The sequence below is a fragment of the Cervus elaphus genome, chromosome 16, assembly GCF_910594005.1.
Source record: "Cervus elaphus chromosome 16, mCerEla1.1, whole genome shotgun sequence".
Classification (NCBI taxonomy): Eukaryota; Metazoa; Chordata; class Mammalia; order Artiodactyla; family Cervidae; genus Cervus; species Cervus elaphus.
The window spans coordinates 9721856-9743057 of NC_057830.1; the positions used below are offsets into that span (position 1 = coordinate 9721856).

At 53.2% G+C, this 21202-nt stretch overlaps 1 protein-coding gene across 5 annotated transcripts in view; it reads right to left on the reverse strand.

Annotated features, from left to right (window-relative positions):
- The window catches only part of RGS3 (regulator of G protein signaling 3), a 134885-nt gene that overhangs the window by 59857 nt on the left and 53826 nt on the right, over nucleotides 1-21202 (reverse strand). For all 5 annotated transcript variants that reach the window (XM_043927764.1, XM_043927765.1, XM_043927766.1 and 2 more), the window contains 3 exons: nucleotides 15474-15585; nucleotides 8630-8673; nucleotides 2082-2204 (listed from right to left, as the gene is read on the reverse strand). In XM_043927764.1, the coding sequence (XP_043783699.1) occupies nucleotides 2082-2204; nucleotides 8630-8673; nucleotides 15474-15585 (279 nt within the window). The remainder of the gene's footprint in view (nucleotides 1-2081; nucleotides 2205-8629; nucleotides 8674-15473; nucleotides 15586-21202) is intronic.

Consider the following 21202-nt stretch of genomic DNA (forward strand, 5'->3'; position numbering starts at 1 on the left):
CTTTCTCCCCTGGTGGCGGCAAGTCTGGTAAAAAGCCTGCAGCCCAGCCCTGGGCAAGGAGGTTCGTGGTCACCTGCAAGGCAGCTGGGACCTGATAGAGCTGAGCGCAGGGGGACAGCCTGTGCCGGCTGGACAAGCCACCTGGTCCAGTGGTTAAGGTGATTTTTTTTGCTGAAACACTCCTGGAACCACATGGGGCTGGAGAAGATCCTATTTACTGGAACTTCTCTCAGGGAGCATTCTGCAAGCGACTAGAAGGAATGAACTGCTAAGACCCTTCAAGTGTGTATGATATGGGTAGGGAAAGTGGGCAGTGAGATCCCTAAGGGGGCTGCCTAACAGAAGTTCGTTACTAATTGCTGCCCAAGGAGGGTGGGCCAAGTGGGGTGTGCCATCTGGGCAGTGCCTGCTCTCAGGTGAGGGGGCCATTCGAGGCCATCCCCATGGTTAGACCCGCTTTCTTCTCCCTCCTCCAGCCCAGCACAGAGCTTTTTGTTAAGCACACATTTAAAAGAGCTTTAATCTGAAGTCACGTCCCGCTGTTGCCTGCCCAGGATGCCCATATATCCTGGTGCGGCCCTGAAGCCAGGCCCCAAACCCAGGGTCAGTCAACCAAGCCCGCAGCCCTTCAGGGACCCGCTTCTCAACCCAGCCTGCCTTCAATCGCTCAAACTGTCCCCTGACTCCCCGACCGAAGATGGAGAGACTCCCCAAGGCGCTGAGAAGGCTGTTGCCAACCCACTCCAGAGCCGGCAGACAGAGAAGTTGAGGCAGAAAGAACTTGTTCCTCAGACCAGGAGGAGCTAAGCCTAAAACACAAGAAAAACTGTTGCAAGCATGCAACATCCCAGCGGCCGCCCCGGTGAGGAGAAGTGGCCTGTTTTCTGATTGTGATCCACACGAGATCAAGGGGGCCAGGCAGCCCACAGCCTCGGCAGGTGTCTGTGGAGCAGCAGAAGCTGAGACTGGGAACCAGCCAGCCAAGCAGAAGCAGCTGGGTCGTGGTTGGCTGAGCACCTACTGAATATCAGGCACTGTGCTATGAACTGTGGACGCACCGTCGCCTTTCCTTCACACGACAACGTTTTGGAGAAGAAATTGTTGTCCTCAGGTGGACCCCTAGGGACTCTTAGTGAGTGTTAAAACAAGATAACTGCCGAATCTGAGATTATGTAATTCTCAGACACTATTTTAGGAGCTGCCGGCCGCCACCACCCCGCCAGGGGTGTGCGGTCCCTTTCCCCACTCCCGTCCTTGGCAGCCTGCCCCGCCGGGCCATGCGCAGGGCGGCCTGAATGCAGCCGGAAGCAGCACGAGGCCTGCGAGTTGACCAGCTGCCGCTTGCTTTCCTTTACCTTCTTCTCCCTGATTCCGGCCGGCCAACCACCTTGGCTCCTTTGGCAGCCAATCAGACCAAATCCCCAAATGGCCAGCACATTCAGCAAGAGAAGGGACTCACAAACTGGGGATACAACTGTGCCTAGCACGGGCATCCGGGGGACAGTGGGTCCAGCTCTGGGACCATCACCCTCCACAGGCACAGGACCTGCTGCCCGTCCCCAGATCAGCTTCAGCTGGGAGTCTCTAAGCTCCCTGAGGCTCCAGCTGGCAGGGCCTCAGTCCCCGGAAAACTCCACTTGCCTCCACTTGGCTGTGACCTGCATCGAACCAGTCATGGCTTCTTTCTGCCATAAGCGTCCCTTCCCAATTATGTCTGCCTCGGGCCAGTTTTAAACACCAGGGCGCTGTCCCTGGGCACGACCTAGAGGGGGACCACGTTCCAGGCAGCAGCAGGAAGGCCAGCCCGAACTAGACCTTGCCACAGGCAAATTAGGGAACAGGGCCGAGAACCGATGGGTCACACTCAGTTTAGCTCTGCCGCGCTACCCGAGCGCCCTCGAACTCGCTCAGTAGATCCAGTGACACGCCAAGGAGAGAGACACTCTCAGCTTCTCGCCAAGAGCCTGCTGCCCAGTTCCAAGTTCTGAGCTTGGGCTGGTCCCAAGTTCAATTCGGAGGCTCGGGGGTCCGGGCTGGCCAGGGTGGGGGGCCGGGGCTGTGGCCCCCGGCGAGGCCCTTACCTTGCTGTTGGGGGATGGAGCCGCCAGCTGCTGCTGCTTCGCGATGTTCTCCGACAGGCACCAGCACACTCTCTTCTTCTGCTCCTGCGAGTGCGCTTCCAAAGTGAATAAGCACTCTGCCTTCTGACGTCAGAGGAAACAGAGAAAGGGGCAGTGAGGGCTGCTCCCTGGTTCAGGGGGCTCCCGGGCCCAAGCCCAACCCTAACCATCCAGTGGGTGAGGCTGCAGCAGGGCGGGGAGTGACCGCTGAAAGCCACAAATGCGCACACCAATCCCCGGTGACATCGAGGCAGCCAGGCAAGCAGGGGAGCTGGTTCGGGGGCCAGCTGGCAAGCCCGGCGCCCGTGGGCTAGAGGGAGGGAGGCAGCGGTTCCCAACACAGTGGAGTCCTGTGGAGAGCCTCGGACTGCCGTGGTGAGGTCACCCCCGGGGACAGGCAGCACAAGGCGACCGCTGGGGGAGCGCGCGGGGGACCCAGAGGGCCGAGGTCTCTGCCCCTCTGACGTTCTGTGGGGCGAGGACCCCTCCCCGACCTTAGCACACTCATCTATTCACAAGACCAGGGTGAGATGGGTACCCACGCAGGACCTGGGTCCCTCCGGAAGTCTTTGGAGAGCAGTCGCATGGCCTTCAGCAGCCCCGCTGCTGCCTGACACATGAGCTGGGTCTGATCAATGACTGTTCGGCTCAGTTGAGTGCAAGCTTCTGGCACTGCTGCCATTTAAATCTCGCTCTGCTATTTAACCTTGTTAAATGCTGCTATCTCATCTCCCCAACGAGACCCGAAACCCCTTCTAGGAAGGCCTTTTTCATCCAGGCCTGGTACAGTGCTTGGCCAGTCAAGGCCTCAGTGAGCTCTGGCTCCCTGGAGACTCTCGGAATGAGGTCAAATCCAGGCCAGCCTTGGCACAGGCACCAGGGAGCTGCGGGGACCCAGGGAGTCAGCCCCGAAGGAGCCAGAATGTGCTGGGGGCGGGGAGGGGAGGAACAACATGCCCCGCGTTATCATCCTCCCCAGGACGCTCTGCGCAGGGAGTGGCGAGCTCTTTCTGTCTCCGCTGGAATTTGATTATAACCGCAGAGGGCTGCGATTTGATGAATTCATCCAGGGAGCTAAGACTGTGAGCTGGATGGCTCAGAACAGAAAAAAGGACAGTGTGGAATTCTACGCAGCCCTTCCTGGTTTTGCAGTTGGATAGGACTGGTTTGAATCTCAGCTTTGCTGCTTCCTAGCTGTTGACCTCAGAGAAATCTGTAAGATGGGAATGACCATGATGTCACCTACCTCTCAGAGCTATCAGGAGGGCAAGCAATAACCCAGGCCTCAACAAACAGCTTCCCTGGTGGCTCAGATGGTAAAGAATCTGCCTGCAATGCAGGAGACTTGGGTTTGATCCCTGGGTTGGGAAGATCCCCTGGAGAAGGGAATGGCTACCCACTCCAGTATTCTTGCCTGGAGAATTCCATGGACAGAGGAGCCTGCAGACTGCAGTCCATGGGGTCACCAAGAGTCAGACACAACTGAGCGACTAACACTTTCAACAAACAGCAGCTATCTTCGTTATTAGTACTTCATTTGTTTAAGAAATATTTGTTGAGCACCTGTTTTATGTCAAGGACTGTGCTAGGCCCCTGGGGGGTGAAGAGGGAAATAAGAGAGGCTGAGTTCTTGCCCTTAGGATGGGGGCAGAGACAAGAAACACAGTGTAATTACAAACTGTGGAGAGGCCAAAAGGGAGAGGTCCTATCTGAGCCCAATAGACAGAGCCAGCCTTTCTGGAGGGGCAGCACCCAGCCAAGGCTGAATGAGAAAGCACTGCCAAGGAAAGTGCTAGGGAGAAACCATTCCAGGCAGAAGGAACAGCAAGTCAAGGCTCTGAGCTGGGATGGTTATCAGCCTCATGGAGTAGCATTTGAGCACTTTTTCTCCGCTACCATCTGACACGGCCCTCAGGGATACCACCCTTCAGGCAAGGGCCACCTCCCAAACTAAGTATTCCCAGGGTGCCAGCCCCAAAGTGCTCAGAGTTGTCCTTCCTAAAAGCATCAGAGGAGAGCGGAAAGAAAGCCCCACCTCTTGGTTTCAGGGAACTGAGTGGATGTGGGGAGGCAATTATACCACTTAATAACAGACTTCCACTTGCCAGAACCCCCAGCCCACTGCAAGGAAGGACTCACCCCAAGATGCCCCAGAGAGAAGCCAGGTGGGGCAGGAGCTGCTCAGAGAGCCATTTGCTCCCTGTCTCGTCACATTCACCCAGCAAGGGGCGGGGCAGGGCAGGGCAGGGACTATGGTCTCTTCTCACTCGGAAATGCGGTCAGTGTGGAAAGGCCGCAGATTTGGCCCTGGCCCGAACCCCTGGAGGAAGGCATGGCAACCCACTCCAGTAATCTTGCCTGGAGAATCCCATGGACAGAGGAGCCTGGCGGGATACGGTCCGTGGGGTGGCACAGAATCGGGACACAACTGAAGCGACTTAGAGCGCACGCATGCACGCACAAGCCTCCCAGGCCTGCCTCTACCTGGCTATTTGGGCTTCAGCAAATCCTTTCTGTTCCAAAGCAGATTCTACCTTAATAATAATTCCCTTTATCTAAGTATCAATTTTAAAAAGCACCTTCCCATCCATGATCTTAAGAAGGTGTCTGAGGCCCCAAGGACCTATACCTAGGCCCAGTTGGGGGTTGGGGGCCTGGCTGTCTTAGATGCTCACACATTCTGGGGAGGCCCCAGCTCCCAAGCCTCCTCTCTAAGTGCCGCCTGGAGTTTGGGAGGCTGGCCTGGACGAGAGGGAGAGCCTGGAGCCAGCCCCCTCCAGGAAGGCTGAATTCCCATCTGCCTAAATCAGGGGCCCGCACTGCCTACTTGGGTCTCTCGGTCCACTCTGTGACCTGACTCAACAGTTTGAACACTCATATACACTGTGTCCTCAAATATCAGGCTCCAAGGTCAAGGTTGTAAGCTGTCCTGAAACCATCCTCAGGAAACTCACTTGGAGGCAGGGCCTCCTTGATCACCAGCTGGTGAGCTAAGTTCTCTCCCTATGCAACAGCACTGGGCCCAGACCTCTGCATTTAAACATACGTGTGTGTGTATATTGAGTCGTGTCCAACTCTTTGCAACCTATAGACTGTAGCCTGCCAGGCTCCTCTGTCCATGGAATTCTCCAGGCAAAAATATAGGAGTGGGTAGCCATTTCCTTCTCCAGGGGATCTTCCTGACCCAGGTCTGGACTTCTCTTGTGTCTCCTGCATTGGCAGGTGGATTCTTTTGAGCAATCCCAAATCCAACTAGAAACCGGGCTCCTCTTGCCTTCCTTCTTTAAAACCCCATCTTGCCTCAACCTCCGTGCCTGAATTAACATTATCCTTATAAAAACTCTTCTACTACAATTTACGTTTGTTCACTTGCTGTGACAGATGTTCTCTTACTTAGTTCAATTCTCCCAGTGACCCTATGACATAGGGAGGAAGGAAAAACACAGCTGTTACCATCTTTTAGATGAGAAAACTCAGGCTCAAAGAGGTTAAGTCGGCAGCCCCGAGAAGTATCGGGAGAGGAGGGATTCAGAGTCTGTCTTCTGCCTCCTCCAGAACCTGCGATCTGGCCTCCTTTATTTAACAGTATATGTACATTACAAAGAATGTGAGATACTCCTCTTAGTTTTTATTTTAGAGGATCGATAAATCATTGGCGATGTCGCTAATGGAGAGTAAATGAATATGAAGAGCTCTCCCCCTGTTATGACGCTAACAGGAAAAATAGCTACCATTTATTGAGTACGCACCATGTGGCAGCTTCTGTGCTAAGTACTTGGACACAGTATCTTATTGAATCTCATTTAATCACTGCAACAACCCTATAAGGTAGGCCTCATCAGCCTCATTTCAGAGATGAGTATGTGACTTGCTCAGATCGCTCAGTTAGGAAACAACAGGGCCAAGGTTCCAGTCTAGGTCTTCCTAACCCCAAAGTGCAAACTCTTAAATTAATGCATCAAATTCTCTGCGGATAGTCCCTAACCCATGTGGCCTTTGACCCCATGCCCCTGGTACAGGCAGTCGCAGGCTGCATCTGTCTCTAGGATTTGCAGGGGCTGAGGGACACCTGTCCAAGGAAATTAAGGCCCCGGGGCCGAGGACTCTGCTCAGGACAATCCAACCCACTTGATAAGTAACCAGGACCTACTGCTGGGGAACAATCGGAGCGCCCGCCCCAGGCGGTCGGCGCTTTCTCAATGCAGACTGGAAAACCGTCCCTAAAATCCTGACTCTCTGGCCCTGGTTTCTTCTCTGGACACCCCTTGCGTGTTAGGAAGCAAAGAGAAAAACCACTTGCTGGAAATGCCAACTAAGACATGAGTCTGGAGTTCTCCGTGGGTTTCAAAACCACTGTTGGCAGGCTTGTTCCAGGCCGCAGGGCAGGCAGGGAGGGATCTTGTCTTCCGTGTGTTACAGACATGCCTTTTGTAAAGAACAGCCCATTAAGAGAAAAGAGAGGCTACTGGCTGCCTGCAAGCTTCAATCCTCCAGCCCCTTGGGGTCATATCACCTGACACATTACTGAAATAAAAGGCCCCGGATCAATATGCCTTCATCAGTCTTTGGAGGGCTAGGAGGTCACAGCTCCCTGGAAACCAAGGAGCAGAAGTGCTTTTCTCTGGGAAAAACAACCCCAGCCTGGCAGGGATAGCTCTCTTGGCATTAAAGAACTGGGAGCCTCATTTCAGGCCCCGCTGGAGAGAACTGGAATCCAGATGGGTGAGGCTGGAAAGGCGAAAAGCTCTGACACTCCCCAGCCCGCCTCCCAGCCTCTCCTAGGTTCCTCTCTCGGCTCCACGCCAAACAAATTCACGCCAGCCCTGAAGCGTCTCCACCAGCTACTTCCTGTGTTCGGTGGGGATACGCTGACACGGGAGGCTACTGCTGCCTTTTCAGACCTCAAATGGCCATCCCAGGCTGCTGGGGTCCCCAGCTGAGCTCTAACAATGTCCACTGCCTTTTGGACTCCCTGCTGTCCCCTGCAGCTAACATCTCATCAACTGTCTTAACCTCAGGGGTCTGGTCACCTAAAGGGACATGCCTGGAACTGAAGGAATGATCTTCCAATCACAAAAAACATGCAAATTTCTTTTCAAAAGGGTGTACTCCTCTTGGCCAGCCAGTGCAGACCAGGCCTCACCCATAACATGCGGCCAGTGCACACTCTCCCACAAGACCGACAGTTTCCCAGGGCTGTTGTTGGGTAAGACAGACAAACAGAAGCAGGGGGAAGGAATGGGTCTAATAAATCCCTGCTTGGAACTAGTAGCAGACTCATATGAACAGAGGTATAAGGAGTAAGAAAACTTGCTGCAAATTGAAAAAAATTTGTATGGCTCAGTAGTTCTGTTTTTCCATCACCAAGGCCTCCTTTGATTAAACCCCTTGGGTAATGATATTTTTGGCCACCTGATGCGAAGAGCTAACTCACTGAACAAGACCCTGATGCTGGGAAAGATTGAAGGCAGGAGGAGAAGAGGGCGACAGAGGAGGAGTGGTTGGATGGCACCATCAACTCAATGGACATGAGTTTGAGCAAACTCTGGGAGATGGTGAAGGACAGGAAAGCCTAGCATGCTGCGGTCCATGGGGTCGCAAAGAGTCGGATACAACCGAGAGACTGAACTACAACAATAAATGATATTTCATCTCCCAAAACACATCAAGCAATAAGCTGTTTGCCTCCAGTTAGCTCAGCAAAGGCATAGTGTCCAGCTGAGTTTCTGATGGGACTGGGATAACCAGCCTCAGGAAGGGAGGAGCATCCAACCCACTGAGTGGGTGTTACTCCAGCCCAAATTCAGATGTTGGGTGGTTTCTTCCACATGTATTCTCTGGCCCAGGTAAAGGTACCAGTTACCTTCAAGCCTTTTCAAAACATTGATAAGACCCTGCAGGAGGGGGATGTTGGTGGTACCTTCCAGAAAGAGAGGAGGAAAGAGGTGGGCACAAGAATCAGGGCCCTCTCTAGAGGACTGTTGTTGTTAGTCACTCAGTCGTGTCCAACTCTTTGTGACCCCAGGGACTGTAGCCCACCAGGCTTCTCTGTCCATGGGATTTCCCAGGCAAGAATCCTGGAGTGGGTAGTCATTGCCTTCTCCAGGGGATCTTTCCGACCCAAGGATAGAACCCAGGTCTCCTGCATTGCAGGCAGATTCTTTAGCCACCATGAATAGGGCGATGCCTGACTTGACAGGCCACATCCTCATTGTGACCCTCACAGGGACTGGAGACCAGGAAGTCCTGAGCAGGAGACCACAGGGTCCCTCTTTCCCCTTTAAGCATTTTCATGTCCACTGCTCTTCTACACAGACGTAAGGGACACTGGGGCAGAGCACTCTGGCCCATTCCACAGGGCGGGGCACTGCCATTGTGGACCTGCCCAGCACCACGGCATGAGGAGGTGTGGAAACAGCCTCAGAACCTGGCACTAACGCCCAGCCCAACATCTTCCTTCCAGCCCCGGGACACAGATCCTCTCCTCAAATTCAGCGGGAAGGACTCACCTCTGCGAGATACAGCACACAGAATTTCAGGTCTTCTGAAGAACCTTTGAGGGAACAAAAAGGAAGACTTGCATTAGAATTGGCTACAGAGTCAACCGTTTGCTTGAGCACCACCAGCTCTCTCACCCAGAGGGCTGAATGTGGTACTTCCTGTAAAAAGAGGAAGAAGGGGCGGGCTCTCGGGGCAGGGAAATCTCAGGAGGAAAGCCCACTTGGTCACTAAGTAGGTTGAGGTACAGCTGAGAGGCCTCTGCCCGCAGGTCAGCCTGATCCAAAGAGTGCTAAGCTCTCCCTCCATGAGAGGTGGCCAGGAGCAGCCTCTGGGCACCACGCGCGGGGTGCAGGGCACTGTCGGCCATCCCAGGAGGTGTCTTTCTCACCATGCCCCTGGCGATGAGGGGCATGGAGGCAGCACGCTGCCTTTGTCGTTTTGAAATGCCAGAAGGAGCCATCAAGGAATGTGTGGGCTATGTGGACCATGTGGTGGGGTGAGGGGAATCCCTGATCACAGGCTGGGTGGAGCCGAGAGATGGCTTCCCAGCCCAGGCCCAAGCCCTCAGCGTGTTCTCCTAGAGTTTTCTGGCCCTTGGTCTAGAATCCAACACTCAACCACTCACCCAACCCTCTCCACCTGGGCCGCAGCTGGGAGGCCTGTCAGCCGCTTGCCTCTCCTCCAGCAGAGCAGCTGAGACGGGATACCCACCCTAGGGCGGAAGGTGATTAGGTCTGCGTGCTACAGAAACACAAGAGCCAGGAGATAAGCCCCAGCTGTCGGGGAAGGTTTCCTGGAGGAGGTCCCTTTTGAGCTTGAACTCAAGATGGGAAGAAAGGGCACTCTGGAAGCTGGAAACAGCATGAGCAAAGGCATGGGGATGGAGAAGCACCAGCTGTGCTCAAGGGATCGCCAGGGTAAGGAAGCCCCGTCTCCTCCTCCAGGCTGCCTTCCCTGACCACTGCAGGCTGCTCCTCAGAACCTGGCAGCCCTCCCCACGGACCACTCATCTGAGCACAGGCCAGGGATGGTTAGCAACTTCCAGTATTTCAAGCATTCTATCTCACCAGGCAGGTTGTCCTTTTTGAGGCAAATAACCACACAGCACATCCAACAGCAAACTTAAACTGCCACAGAGCTTTAGCATACCCAGTGCTGTGTGCCAATCATGGCACCAAAAGTTTCATGTGCATAAACTGGACCTTCATGACAACCCCTATGAGGCAGGGATATGCTCACCCATGATTCATATGAGGAAACTGAGGCAGAGGGGATGAGTAACACGCCTCAGGTAGAAGGGGAAAGAACCAAGATTTATACCCAGGAAGCCTGGCCACAGAGCTCACACTCTGAACCACTGCACACCCAGCTCTCAAATGCTCACCACGTAGGCCTGACCCAGCCCCTTGTCTCCTTGAGCAAGCAGTTCAATGCTAGGCTCAAAGCAGAATGCTCAACAGACACTTGAATCACAGAAATGGTCAAAAAAAAAACAAAAACAAGAAACCCAAAACCAAAATGTATTGCAAAGTAAAAGTGACAAGCAAAAAAACAGATTTTTTTTTTTTCCTAAAAAAGAGAAAAACCTTTTCTATTCCTAAGAAAAGTAGTAAATGAGGCCCTCATGTGGGTGGAGGCCAGGCCCTCTCGGAGCAAGTATATGGGCAGTTTCCTGGGCAAGTCTATCCCTAAGGCCAGGGATGCCAGCCAGAGTCAGATAAAAATAGCTCCTAAGTAAATGGGGGTTTGCTTTGGACTTAGAATAAATCCTTCTGCTTCTCCCCACCTAGAGATGGGCTGGTGGGGGGTGGTGGGGAACACTGCATAAGAAGTCAATCATGTTGAAGAAACCTCTAATTTCAAGTTTCTGCCAGTTACTTGTGTTGCTGAGGGTGGAGACAAGGGGAGGTGGTTTCTTTTGTTTAAGAAAACAACCAGGATGTTTCCTTGACCTTCCAGAAGCAGACTTTAGTGCCAAGGGAGAAACAAAAAGATCTGTGTAAGAAAATAAGAGAAAGTTGGGTCTTAGAAGCTGGTGGTGAAAGAAGAGAAGGTTCTAGAAGGGAGGGGAAAGCCAGCATGCTGGGAGCCTTGGGGAGACAGGAGGCCAGGGTTGGGGGGATATGACCTAGGACATATATTCCCAGTGGCAAGGGATCACTGACGGATTGCCTTGAAACTTCTCTGTGCTTTGACACCCCCCACCCCCGCACCACACCCCCACATTACTGCAGACCCTCACTGACATCCGCTCCATGTCATGGCCTTGGGCTGGCAGCAGTCTGGAAGGACCGAATGGGGGCAGCACTCAGCATGGCTCAGAGCCTCACATAAGGACAGCAAGACTCAGAACGCAGCGGTGCCTGTAAGGAGCTGCAGCTGCAGAAAGAGGAGGCTGCAGGGTGACTGAGCCAGGGGAGAAACCTCAGCCCCACCAGAAACCCTTCCAGAACCCAGGAGTGGGCTCTGGACCCTCCAGAGTATGGAAACGGGGGCGAGCGTAAAGGAAAGGGGACATGAGGCAGCACACATCTGGGTTTCCACCCAACACTCCAACCACTTGCATCATTCTGAAGTTTAACAAGGAGCCACTTGGTTTCTGGGTGAACCCAACCAAGGAAAGTGGGCCGTGGACCACGGGCTGGTTAGGAAGTAGTTTAGTTAAGTTGTTAAGATGTGTCCAACTCTTGAGACCACATGGAATGTAGCTTGCCAGGCTCTTCTGTCCATGGGATTCTCCAGGCAAAAATATTGGAGTGGGTTGCTATTTCCTTCTCCAGGGGACCTTCCTGACCCAGGAATCAAACCCACGACTTCTGTATCTCCTACATTTGCAGGTAGATTCTTTACCAAGTGAGCTAAAGGGGAATGGGCTATGCAAGGGCGATCCTCAATCGTGGGCTAGGGAAGCCCAGAACTGGCTTCCTGGTCCAGGTCTGACCCCTCTGGCACTTTCCCAGAGCCTTTTCAAGCCTGGCCTTAGATCCCAAATCAATCAGTTACCAAGTCCTCTCCACCCGTGAGACAGGCCAGGAAAGCTGTTGTCTCCATTTTCCAGATGCAGAAACAGGCCCAGGGAAGCAAAACACCTTGCAGAAGGCAAGCAGTGGGCAAATGGCAGAGCTGAGACTTGAACCGAGGACCACCTGCCGCCAAAGCCCATGTTCTGACCACGAGGCCATACTCTGTCCCTCTCCTGGTTTACTCATCGGTCATTTCACCAGGCCAGGGGCTCCTTAAGTGGGACTATGTCTCTGTCTCTGCTATTACCCTGGCAGCCAGCACTGAGCAGGGTTCTGAGGAGATGCTCAGAAAATGTCAACCAACTAAATTTAACTCCGAGCGCTCCCGCAGCCGGGTCCCAAGCAGCTGAGGCTCCAAGATGGGGTGCCTGGGCTCCTCAGGAAGGTTAGGGAACCCAAGAACCAGCTGGACATTTCCAGGCCATCCTGAGAGACCAGGGCAGGTCAGGAAGACACACTGTGGGCGGGATGCGGGCCGCCTGGGAGGCAGAAACACAAAGAACAGCAAAGCCAGTGGGCGGCAGAGGCAGGAAGAGACCACAATGGGCCCTGGCTGACCGGAGATGTCCCAATTGTTAGCGCCAGCTCTCCGCCTGTTCCCATTACACTGCCTTTCAGCCCCAGCTGAAGCTTGGGAGAAGCTGGGCAGGAGGAGGGAGGGCAAGGTTTAAGTGGTCACCAGCCGGAAGCGAGGGAGGCGTGCACCCCAACCCCCAAACGCAGGCCTCGCTTTCCGTCTCCCTTCAGACCTTCATTCATTCACCCAACAAATATTCACTGGGCACCCATGATGTTCCATGCCCAGGCCCAGCCCTGGGAGTGGGCTTGGCCAGCGGAGCCAGCACCCTTCAGACACGTCACATGGAGAGTCCTTGTTCCCTGGGTGGGGCAGACTCTCCTCTGCCAGGGAACAGCCCTCGCCAGCCCCAGCCCACAGGAAAGGCTGGGTGTGCTGTGTTTACCATCTCCTCTGCCCCAAACTGAACTCCCCATACATGTCGATTTGAAAGAGACAAGAAACCTTAGGAGTCACCGGCAATGTTCATCAGAGACCATTCTGCCAAGAGAGGCTCCAGCTGAGGCCGCAGACAGATCTCCTAAAAGCCAGCCTCGTTGCTGCAGCGAGTCTCTGGGGGCGTGGCGGAGGCGGGCAGGAGTGTGGACGCCAGGACTCGGGACACTGGGCCCAGCGGCTCCAACTCCAACGGCTGGAGAAGGGATGGCTGGGCTTCTCCGACCCCAGGACCCACAAGGCTGTCTCAGGGAGCGGGGGTGGGGGGGTGGGGGGGTGGGCGCGGGCAGGAAAGCAGGCGAGAGCTCCACAAATGCCTGGAAAGACATCTAAAGCGACCTAAGTGTTGGAACATGCACCTTGAGAGCTCAGCGTCTCTGGGCCAGTTCCTTTGCTCCCACTAGTTCCTGGGCTCCGTGGAGAGCCATGCTTGCTGGGTTTGCTGACTGACACCGCTGGAGAAAGGTGAGACGCTTTGCACCAGAACATCTGGCTGGCAACCCAGGACAGGCATATGCACACAGACACACGTGCACGCGCACACACACTCACACCCCTCACATAACAACCCAATAAGCTCCAGTGGCTGTGGGCACCTCTCCTGAGCAGGGCTGGCCGTGGCCACCCCCAGTCTCCAGCCCCGGGAGGCCATGACCGCACAGGTGACTTAGCAGAGGGGAGGTTTCTCCACAACACCCCACGGCCTCACACCACCCACCCTGGCCAGCCGCCACCCACTGGTAGATGGCGCTCACCCTGCCTCTCCCTTCAAGCCTGGAGTTGTGGCCTCCAGGAAGGGAAGAGTCAACCAGTTCTCAATAGACTCCACCCACCCCGTCTCCCCAAACCCTGGCCCAGGCCAGAGGTGGAGGCCAGATGAATGGGCGCTGTCCATCTTCTCACAGCAATCTCAGGGCTGTGTGGGCACGTCAGGGCTGGGAGGGAACGTGAAGGACTGTGTTCCAACCTCGACTACTGAAAGAGAAACTGCAGCCCAGAAAAGGGAGAAAGGACCAGCTGACGCTGTTCCCCAGGTCAGCAGCAACGCGGAGCCAAGGACCCTCCCCTCCCAGAAATGGTCCTCAATTCTTCCTCTGCCCTAAGGCTCCCAACCCCCACCCAATGCACAGCCAGTTTGTAAGTCTTTTCCATCCCTCCTTATAGCAAGAGGCTGAGCAGACCAGGGTCCTGGGCTTGCAGGCCCCAGAAGTGTGTAGTGAGCACAACAGAACAAGAGATGGCTCAGGTGGTGAAGAATGAGCCTGCAATGCAGGAGACCCGGGCTCAGTCCCTGGGTCGAGAAGATCTCTTGGAGAAGGGAATGGCTACTCACTCCAGTATTCTTAACTGGAGAATCCTATGGACACAGAAGCCTAGTGGGTTACAGTCCATAGTATCGCAAAGAATCGGACACGGCTGAGCGACTACACACTTTTCACTTTCGTTCTTTTCATCAATCAGCGTGTATTACCGCGCACAGCCTCCCACCAGCACCCCTCAAATCTGACAGGGTCCTAGATTGTGTGAGCTGGGGGTGGGCAGGTGTGTGAGTGCATGTGTGTGTCCAAAGGGTGGGAGGGACATGGGAATGGGTGTGCAGGGGAAGCTGGGTGTGAGGGATGGGGGGCGGGGCAGGGGGGTGGCAGCAGGAAAGTCAAGGGCAGAGTCGCCCCCATCCTGCAGGCGCCGGGGGGCTCCCTGGAACCTCAGGATCTGAGCTGAACTTGCTCAGAGGGCTGCTCCTCACCATGACCTTGGCCAGGCCCAGCCCGCCCCGCAGGAGAGCCTCGGCCCCCAGCGAGGTGACTTGCTTTTTCCCCTCGGTGGCCACCCTGCTCAGTGGGCAGGAGGAAGCCAGAGGCAGAGAAGGAGAAGTTGTAAGTGACTTCCTGTGGGGCTGCGAACAGTGGAGGTTCTCACACGGCCTGGGTTTCTAAGGAGGAAGAGCAGTCGGGGCACCGAACACGCAGGCCGGGTTTGCAAACAGGCAGGAAGTTTTCCTGGAGCACAAGCCGTCAAAACAGAATTCTTTCGCTGGGTACTGTTTTCCTCCCTGCCCCTGCCACCCGGGCTCAAACAGGTCTGCTGTTGTTTTCATAACCTGGGAGAGGAAACCGAGCCCCTTTCAGCAGAGACCTCGGGCGCCAAACCAAACCACTCAACAGATCCTCCCGCTGGTTGCCCATTCCCGAGTGGAGGGCAGGGCCACTGTGGCAAGTTCAGGTAGAGACTCACTCCACACTCCCACATGCTCCTGCTTGCCAGCCCCGGCCAGCTCCTTGCACCAGCATCCCGGGCTCTGGCCTGGGCCATGTGGCTGGGGGAAGCAGCAGTGGTCTCCTGTCCTGGATGTGTGTGGTGAGTCGGGAGCCACGAGCATTGCCTGGGTGCGCGGTGTGACCCAGTCACTTTGCATAAACAACCAAATTTAATCTAACCCCCACCGCAAGCTTCTGAGATACTATTGGCATCCTCACTTGCACATGAGGAAGCAGGCTCAGAGAGGCCCAGGAACTTGCCTGAAGTGACACAGATAGCAAGGGGCCAGGCCAAGATTGGAACACAAGTCTGTCTGAATCCAGCACTCTTCCCACTCCACTCCCAAGCCTTCCCAAAACCTTGCTGGAGCAGAAATCTCCCTGCAAAGTTCAGGGTCTACAGCGGGGACTGCCAGCCTAGACTGGAACACCAGTGACTGACAGCCAAATCCACGGGCGGGGCCTGACCACACATCCCATCCATCCATGCCGCCCAGACCAGGAGAAGGACTCAGGGCGAGAGCGGAGGCCGTCCAGGGCGTCTCGGGCAAGCACTCACCTTCCTGCAGCTTCACGCTCTGGAGGTAGAGAGGGTTCCTTAGGACGTTGCAGCGGCCCGGCTCATCCTCCTTGGTGAAGAGCAGCAGGTCTGAGTAGGCAAACAGCGTCACCTGCACGGGGAGAGAGCAAACAGAGCCAGCTGCCCCGCAGTCCCGGAGGCCAGAGCCACAGGCTCCCCTGGAGGGCCAGGGAGCAAGCTGCCATCATCTCGTGTCTCTGTTATCTTGGGCAGAACCAGGAGCAGACGCTCAGCGTGCCTGCTCCTCATCGTGGGAAAAACTAACAGAATAAAAATCAGCCTTCATCCTCAACCTCCAGGCCTGATGACCTCTGCCTGCCTGTCAACATAGCAAATGGATGGGGGAAAGTGGAAACAGTGACAGATTTTCTTGGGCTCCAAAATTACCTCGGATGGTGACTGCCACCATGAAATTCAAAAACACTTGCTCCTGGGAAGGAAAGCTATGACAAACCTAGACCACGTATTAAAAAGCAGAGACATTGCTTTACTGACAAAGGTCTGTCTAGTCAAAGCTGTGGTTTTTCTATTGGTCATGTACGGATGTAAGAGTTGGACCATAAAGAAGGCTGAGCACCAAAGAATTGATGCTTTCAAACTGTGGTGCTGGAGAAGACTCTTGAGAGTCCCTTGGACAGCAAGGAGATCAAACCAGTCAATCCTAAAGGAAATCAACTCTGAATATTCATTGGAAGGACTGGTGTTGAAGCTGAGGCTCCAATACCTTGGCCACCTGATGCAAAGAGCCAACTCATTGGAAAAGACCCTGATGCTGGGAAAGATTGAGGGCAGGAGGAGAAGAGGGCAAAAAAAGGATGAGATGGTTGCATGGCATCACTGACTCAATGGACATGAGTTTGGGTAAACTCCAGGAGATAGTGAAGGACAGGGGAGCCTGGCATGCTGCGGTCCATAGGGTCACAAAGGTTCAGATATGACTGAGTAACTGAAAAACAACAAGCCTCTCAACAGCCAGACACCCCACAGGCCCACCTTCCTGACCAAATGCCTCTGCAATCTCCAGACCCGGGCCCTCGGCTTGGAGCCACCTTGAGCTGCAAGAGATACCACATTCACATGCGTCCTCCTCTAAGTGTCTGGCTGAAAGAGCACTAGACTTGGAGTCAGACCTCGAGGCTCCTGTCCCACTAAGTAGCCACGAAAACTTGGTGAAGTCCCCAAATCCCTTCAGCCTCAGTTTTTTCATCTGAGAAAAACACGCAAACAGGGGGAAAGTCCCTGCCAGGCTCCCTACAGGCTTCTTTCATAAGCTCTATGTAGACTACGAATTGAAGCATCACGCCACATGCATGTTCTTACCAAGTTCCTTGCAGATAATTTCAACTTCATCCATGCACAATCACTTTACTTACACTCCAATACAGACACGCACAGAACTTTTATCTCTTTGATGCATTAGCCTCTCCAAAAATAAAGGGGAAAGATATTTTTAGACATTATAGGTAAACCACCAGGCATGCTCCACATATTTTTATGCTAAAAAAAAATCCACTTGATCCCCTAATGCCAGTAAAGATTACACTGAGCTTTGTTTTGCAAATCCTGCAGTGGCCTTTAGTCAAAAGCAATAAAAAATCCTATTTTAGGTTTTCTGAAGAAAACAAAATATTATTATATGGACTTCCCTTTGAGGTATCAAAATCTGACATTTCACATCGTCTGGAGTAGGAAGAGTCTGCCAGAGAGTTGGCATGCACTACGGAAGGGCCACAGTGAGTGTGCGCTGGCTTGTTGCTCAAGTTTAGATGGTCAACATGCTGCCATTTAGCTGTCAGACTGTTAGAGATGACCTAACAACTCCACCTCTAAGACTCTAGCCTATAGAAATTCTTACAAGGACATATAAATGTGAACATGTAGGAATGCTCTCAGTAGCATTTTTGTAATGAAAAAAGAAAAGAACATAAATGCCCATTAAGAGAAGATGAATAAACTAAATGATGCTACCTTCATATGGTAGAATTTTATGCAACTATTAAAAGAATAAAATAGAGCTCTGTGGGCAGAAATGGAAAGCTGTCTGTCATAAATCAGAATACTTCAATGTGCAAAAATACCTAGCACATAATCCAAATTTGTAAAGCAGAACTGTAAATCTGTCTATATTTTGGAAAATATTTATTTATTTGGCTGGGCTGGGTCTTAGTTGTGACATGCGGGACCTCCATTGCATCATTTGGGCTCAGTAGTTGTGGCCCATGGGCTTAACTGCTCAGCAGCATGTGGGATCTTAGTTCCCTGACCACAGAGGGAACCCACGTCGCCTACATTGGAAGGTGGATTCTTAACCACTGACCTCCAGGGAAGCCCCATAAATCCGTCTATATTTCTACATACTTTCATGTCTAAGATACTCATCACAGACTTCACTGTGGGGAGGAGGATTTTACTTTATACATTTGTCTGATTTGCATTATTTGGCAATGAGAACCTGTTACTTTTATAATTTAAAAACACGTGTTTTTCTTAGGATGACTTGGCACACAGAGGTTTGACAGAATCTGGGCCACAGAGACAATAGAGGGCACCCTTGAGCAGGAGGCTCCCCGGGGGCTATGGCTTCTCCTACGGAGACCGAACATGAGGACTCCTGAGCGTTCGGCTGGAAGGGCTCCTGGTGGGGACCCTCTCCAACCCCCTTCCCATCACAGCCCTAACCCAACCGGCCCACAGAAGTCTCCGTTCATTGAGCACTTACTTTCTGCTTGGTGGATCCTCACTTGTACACATCATTGCCCTCACGGATAGAGGAGGACCCTGTATCTCCGAGAGGTTAAGTGACCTGTCGGAGGCCACACAGGCAGGGACGGACCAGTGCCCAGGTCTGGCTGACCCCAGAGCTCTCACATTGTGGGGAGGCAGCAACACGCCTACAGCTGTCCCATCCCTGAATGTGAAAGAATCCGAGCTGGGCCCCAGAGAGAGGGGCGATGGAGACAAGACCATGAAGTTAAGGGAGGGGACGAACATGGGCCAGAGTGCAGAAGGATTTTAGGCGTTGGTTCCTGAGAAGAAGACGTCAGCATCCAAGCAGCAGAAAAGAGAAAGGCTCTGCACTAGGCGCCCACGAGGCAAACCCTCAGGCTCCCCTGACCGACTCAGTGGAAATCTGGAAGCAGCCTCCGGACCCACAGGGAAGCTGGCAGGGGAGGGGTCAGAGGATACAGTCTGAGGAGCCCAAAAAAAAAAAAAAAAAACCAGCCCCAGCCCACGAGAGCCAGCTGGAGGGCACTTGGGAAGAGCCGCTAGCAAGGTGAGAAAAGACCCAGGCCGCGGCTCTGGCCCAGATTCCCAGAGCGGAGAATGTGGTCTAGACAGGAAGTGATTAAGGCCTGAATGAAGAATTTCCCCAAAAGTCGGGTCAGGGAAAGGACAGAGCTGGCGCACAGTGGGAGGCAGGGCAGAGAGGCCAGCGTGCCCGGGGAGGGCAGGTGGGCCCCTCTCCCACCTCACCGCATCCCACGAGAAGTCCCGGCAGCCCAGAGCAGTGACGTTCCATCTCCATAGCCCAGCGACCGGCTTGCCTCCCATAACAGGCCGTGGGGGCCACCGGGTGGCTCCCCACACTTGCTCCAAGGACACTTCTGTTTTCCCAAAGGGTCAAGAGTTGAGGGCTTGTTTGGTTAGGAAATCCTTGCAACTTAAAGGATCACTAATCCCACGTGGTCCTAACCAAGCTTCTTCCCAGCAATCTTACCTAAGGGCAGGTTGGCAGAAAAGATCTTGGTGCCTGAGTTAATGGTAAACTCAGTGAGTCAGCGTGTCAAGTTAGGGTGTGTCCCCGAGCCCCACGGAGCTCCTGGAACCTCGAACACAGGGCCTGGCGCCATTGCAGATGCTCAGTAACCAGTATTTGAATGTAGAAATGAGGCTGTGCCCAAACGCTGGTTTGGTCTCAGGGCACATTAATCAAGTCTGTGACTTCTGGGAGCAGGTGTGACGAGGGCAGTTCAGGGTGTGGGTTTGGATCAGCTCGTGAAGCATGCCCAGAGAAAAGAGGGGACAAAGAACCAAGGGGGAACATTCCAGGAGGTAAGCTTTCTGTCAAGCACCAGGGAGAACTTGAGACAAATCAGCGCTCTCTAGTAAGAAAACCACTGTCCAGAGGGACTGCTTCTGCAGACTCAAGAACAGGCTGGAAGACAATCAGCTGGAAAGTTCCAGGGAAGCAGTTAGAACGGATGACTCCTGAGGACCCAGCCTTCGCTGTGATTCTCCAAACTTATCCAAACTCCTCTTGAATTGCTTTATATTTTTGACCCAAATAGCATGACAGGCTACCAAGATATTTGCTTCCTGTCATATTTCAAGACAAAGAAATGTATTATTTTTACTTGTCTTCAAATTTCTTCTTTCGATCTTCAGAAGGTGTCTCTTAGTTCTAGGGCTCCAAAGACCCACTGGATGAAGAACTTTTGGATAAACTGTTAACTATCATCAGACCCTGGCTTCAGCTTCTGCTTGTTAATTTGTTTTTAAACAAACACACCAGAGGCAGCATGGGATCCTGGAAAGCAGTGCCGAGCCAGAGAGATCCCAAGTGCTAACTGTGGCTACATCTTTTGGGAGTCTTGAGACTTTTGCATGCATGCTAAGTCACTTCAGTTGTGTCCAACACTTAACGACCCCATGGACTGTAGCCCACCAGGCTCTTCTGTTCATGGGATTCTCCAGGCAAGAATACTGGAGTGGGTTGCTATGCCCTCCTCCAAGGGATCTTCCCAATCCAGGGATCGAATCCACATCTCTTATATCTCCTGCATTGGCAGGCAGGTTCTTTACACCTAGTGCCACCCTGGGAAGCCCATTGGGTGCTGGTTAATCTCACTGGATCCTTGGTTTCATCTACTAATTGGGGTCAAATGTTCCTCTCTTCAGGAAGCTGCAAGAATTAATCAGGACCAGGATTTCCCTGGTGGTCCAGTGTCTAAGACTCCATGCTCCCAATGTAAGGGGCCCAGGGTTTGATCCCTGCTCAGGGAACTAGATCCCTCTTCAGGAAACAAGCTGCAACTAAAGACCCTGAATGCCACAATGAAGACCCAGCACAGTCAAATTAACAATTAAATGTTTCAGAAAAAAAAAAAAAGAGTTAACTGGGATTAAGTATGGAAAGTGAAACTGAAGTCGCTCAGTCGTGTCCGACTCTTCGCAACCCCATGGACTGTAGTCTACCAGGCTCCTCCGTCCGTGGGATTTTCCAGGCAAGAATACTGGAATGGGTTGCCATCTCCTTCTCCAGGGGATCTTCCCAACCCAGGGATTGAACCCCGGTCTCCCACATTGTAGGCAGACGCTTTACCGTCTGAGCCACCAGGGACCCAGTATGGAAAATGTGTACACAATAAGGCAATACAAGAAGTGTTTAATGTTTGTAGGCTTAATGGTGAGTGAGGGAGGGAACAAAACAGCACATTTGGACATACAGGTGTACTCCAGGGTGGCTGCCATTTCTAACTGTCTTCTTCTGAGTCTTGTGAATTTGTAGCCACACCTCTGTTTCTGACCTTCGGCTACCTGACTAAATTCCACTACACATTTACTCACCAAGAACAGCTCCAAAGGACTTCCTGTTCTCAGAACTGAAATCCCCCTCAACAGATGAAGTTTTACTCCCATGGAGGCAATTCAGAAGTTATGCCAAGGTTCTTAAGAAAGTTCCGGAAGAGGAGGTCCAGAAATGTGGT